This window comes from Nicotiana attenuata, unplaced genomic scaffold (assembly GCF_001879085.1).
Source record: "Nicotiana attenuata strain UT unplaced genomic scaffold, NIATTr2, whole genome shotgun sequence".
NCBI classification, from domain to species: Eukaryota; Viridiplantae; Streptophyta; class Magnoliopsida; order Solanales; family Solanaceae; genus Nicotiana; species Nicotiana attenuata.
The window spans coordinates 12,633-16,300 of record NW_017679144.1 but is presented as its reverse complement, the minus strand read 5'-3'; the positions used below and the strand labels follow the sequence as shown (position 1 = coordinate 16,300).

Genomic DNA, 3,668 nt, shown 5'->3' with positions numbered 1-3,668 from the left:
CACAATTGTAGCATGGCCGGAAACCACACTAGTGGATCTTGAGGGGTGCCTAACACCTTCCCCTCGAGATAATTTCAAGCCCTTACCCAAAACTCTGGTCTGCATCTTTAATTCTTCTAAAAGTGTCCTAATGCACTATAATCATTAGGTGGCGACTCTCCAAACTCTCAAAAAACCCAATTCCCAAAGTGGGAAAAGAGTTGTCTTCCCAAATGTCGTGAACCCGATTCCGCGAGGAAAAAGGGGGCGTCGACAACCACCCGACATAATTAATAAAAATACTGTCACCAATTATACTACCAAAGCCCCCGAAAACCAGGAAACCTCCTTTAAGAACCAACTCCTTAAAGGAACTGAAGAGGCAAACATTAGCTTTGAACAAATGATCCCTCTTCCAAATATTAAATACACTGAACCATCCTCAAGTAATGCAGAGGCTCTTTTGTCCGAAAATGGAAGCATTACTCTCTCTCCTGAGGATAAAGAACGTATGTACATGCCTTGGCAATATTCTATAATCATAAGGTTACAAGGCAAACGGATCCTCCATCAAACACTTAAAAGAAAAGTTGAAGAACTGTGGAAGCTAAATGATAGTTTTCCATTGATCGATCTGGGGTCTGACTATTATATTGCAAAGCTTCGAAAAGCAGAAAGTATGAACCATGTCCTACAAAAAGGACCATGGTTTGTTTTTGGTTTTTTCTTAAGTTGCCAAAAATGGAAGCCAAATTTTGTGGCAGCAAATGCAAAACAAATATGCACTGCCGTATGGATCCGTCTACCAAATCTACTGACTGAATTCTATGATAAAATAATCCTTCAAAGGATTGGCAACTCTATTGGAAGGTTATTGAAAGTGGATGCCTGTACTTTCTCCACTTTACGGGGAAGATATGCAAGGTTGTGCGTCGAACTACCATTAAACAAACCAGTGGACAAGTTCATAGTTATAGACGAGTACAAACAAATCATTGAGTACGAAGGAGATAAATTACTCTGTAAAACTGTGGGTCCTTAGGCACACAAATGGCCAATGTTGATGGTGATTAACTCCAGAAACAAGGAGAGAAGCATGAAGACAAACTCAACCAATTACAGAGCACTGAGAACGTTACAAAAACAACCTATGAGGTATGATTGGCACACTGTCTCATTCCAGAAAACAAGAAGTCAGTTTAAAGCAGTCCACAAGGATGAACAACTCCACGGAGGAAGGTATAAACGTTAAGTTATTTAATGCCTCTACGGGTAAGTATATTAACACACAAAAGTTCAAGTTTGTTAATAAATCTAAGAATACTCCTTCTCCTAGCAAGGAGACAGAAGCCATATTGAAATGGCAAAAGCACAACAAAACCATCACAAACATGAACAACAATGGTTTCCACTTGGAAAATAGCTTTTCTGAGTTGTGCAATGAGCACATGGTTTTGGACTCTAACCAAACTGAAAATAAAAAAACATTACTCACTAACTTAGACATGCATAGGTCCACGTGTAATATGGAACCTTCTAAGACTGCTACTACTACTAATCACCCTACAAAACACTTACACCCAAACAACCAACATTAGCACTAATTATAATATTGACAAGTCAGCCTCCTAATGTAACCAACAAACATTTTTATTTAACACCTAATCTTCCTACCACTAAAGACAAAAACCCTATTACTACTACCTTACACTTGTCCAGTGAAAACAACACAAATGAAGACATGAAAATTACTACACGACAAGTGGCATTGATGCCCATGCAAAATCCCCACCCCAAATCTACCAAAACCAGACTCAAATCCTAAATACGCTATTCCACTCGGATTGCATGCACATAGATGCAATTATACCTTACTCCCCAAAACCCCTCGACTTTAAGTAGTAACAAAAACATCAACATGCCGAGACTTCCTCTAAACAATCGGAGAAGATACAGATTAATACAGCTCCTCCGACCACAAAGGCTTTGAACATTGAAAATCTCCACCACTACCACAACACATCCAAACAATCCGATTGTCTATGTCCAACCACCACTTCCCCAGGATCACCACCCACTGTCTGATAGGAATACTTAATGGGGAGGGTATTGATGTTCAATGCTACCTCAATGGGAAAAGAGAAATCTATCTAATACAAAAATCGACGTCCCGAGATACCTAGCTCAACTTGTGTCCCGAAGGTCTACATTTGGCCATGAACAACTACATGAATCATGTATGGGTGAACAATATCTTACAACCCTTAGCCCCAGCTTTGAACCCCAACCTAGTGAAAGAAATGAGAGGCCAATGGAACCTTCTCCCTCATTTCAATCCTGTCCCAATTCTCCCCAGAACCTAGGTCTAGATTTACCATTTTTCCCACCGGAAGCACTAACGGCTGTGAACCCCATCCTAATGCAATGGGATGCCCCTCAAAATTACCAACAACCTCACCACAGAACTTCAACATGGAAGTTCCTATGGAGAACATCAACCTCAATCCCCCAGTAGCTCAAAATGTAGGAAACAACATGGAAGAGGAAATGATAGAACCAATCGATTTGATAGGGGAATCAGTGGTAGAATTGGGAAGCCTAAACGAGGTAAAGGTCTTCTTGTTCAAGGAAAACCTAGAGAAGAGGCATATCCTCTCATGATCAACGAGTCTGGTCAAGTGCTTGATGGACATTCGTCCCCCCCACGACCCAACAGTGGGGAACCGAGCAATGATACTTGTTCCAACCCTGAAGAGCCTCCTGAATCCCACAAGGGACATTTTGGAAAATGGTCACAACCAAACCCCTAATATCAATATGTTTAATGCTACAAACTTCATTATTTGGAACATTAGGGGGGGAATAATGATGACTTTAGAAGAAATTTTAGAGAACTCATCGATACTCATAGGCCATGCATGGTCACATTACTTGAAACTAGAATGCATGTTCATGCACCACTCTTGCACGAATTTGGTTTCTACGATCAAGTGAGGTCCCAACGGATGGCCAAGGGGGAGGCATGGTGCTCCTTTGGGACCATACGAGAGTGACAGTCCACAATGCCGTACGTAGAGACCACGAAATTCATGCTACAATTGAGGTAGGTCCTACTAATTTCATATTGCTATTTTCTTCTTTGTATGCCAGCACTGACATTAGTAAAAGGGACTATATGTGGAATAATCTAAAAAACATAGCTGATTCGTATAAAATCCCTTGGCTAGTAGGAGGAGATTTTAATGATATTTTCTCCGCTAATGATAAAATTGGTGGAAGACCCATCAATCGTAGACGTGCCTTTAAACTTTGGGACAATATTAACTATTGTAATCTACAAGACTTAGGCTATAAAGGTCGTAAATATACTTGGTGTAATAATAGGTTTGGTAACAATGACCTAATCCTAGAACGTTTGGATAGGGTATTTGGAAATAATGAGTGGATTCAATTTTTTCCTAATGCCTCTATTAGTCACTTACCCAAGACCCACTCAGATCACAATCCCCTCTTAATTAATCTCATTCCTAAAAGGGGTTACCTACTTGATAAACCCTTTAGGCTCGAGCCCTACTGGTGTAAACATCCTCATTTTAAAACCTTAGTTAATGACTCTTGGTGTAACAATTCGTATAGTAAGGCTGCTTCTATATTTAATAAGGCTGTTATAAGTTGGAAAAACACTGTCT

The 3,668-nt window shown here is 40.1% G+C and overlaps 1 protein-coding gene across 1 annotated transcript; it reads left to right on the top strand.

Annotated features, from left to right (window-relative positions):
* Positions 1 to 382: 382 nt before the first annotated feature.
* Positions 383 to 1,021, top strand: LOC109221708. The gene has a single exon (XM_019386172.1). The coding sequence runs from the start codon at positions 383 to 385 to the stop codon at positions 1,019 to 1,021; it is 639 nt and encodes a 212-aa protein (XP_019241717.1).
* Positions 1,022 to 3,668: the final 2,647 nt, after the last annotated feature.

Coding starts and splice junctions, on each gene's coding strand:
- LOC109221708 (XM_019386172.1), top strand. CDS start 383: ATGATCCCTCTTCCAAATATTAAATACACTGAACCATCCTCAAGTAAT.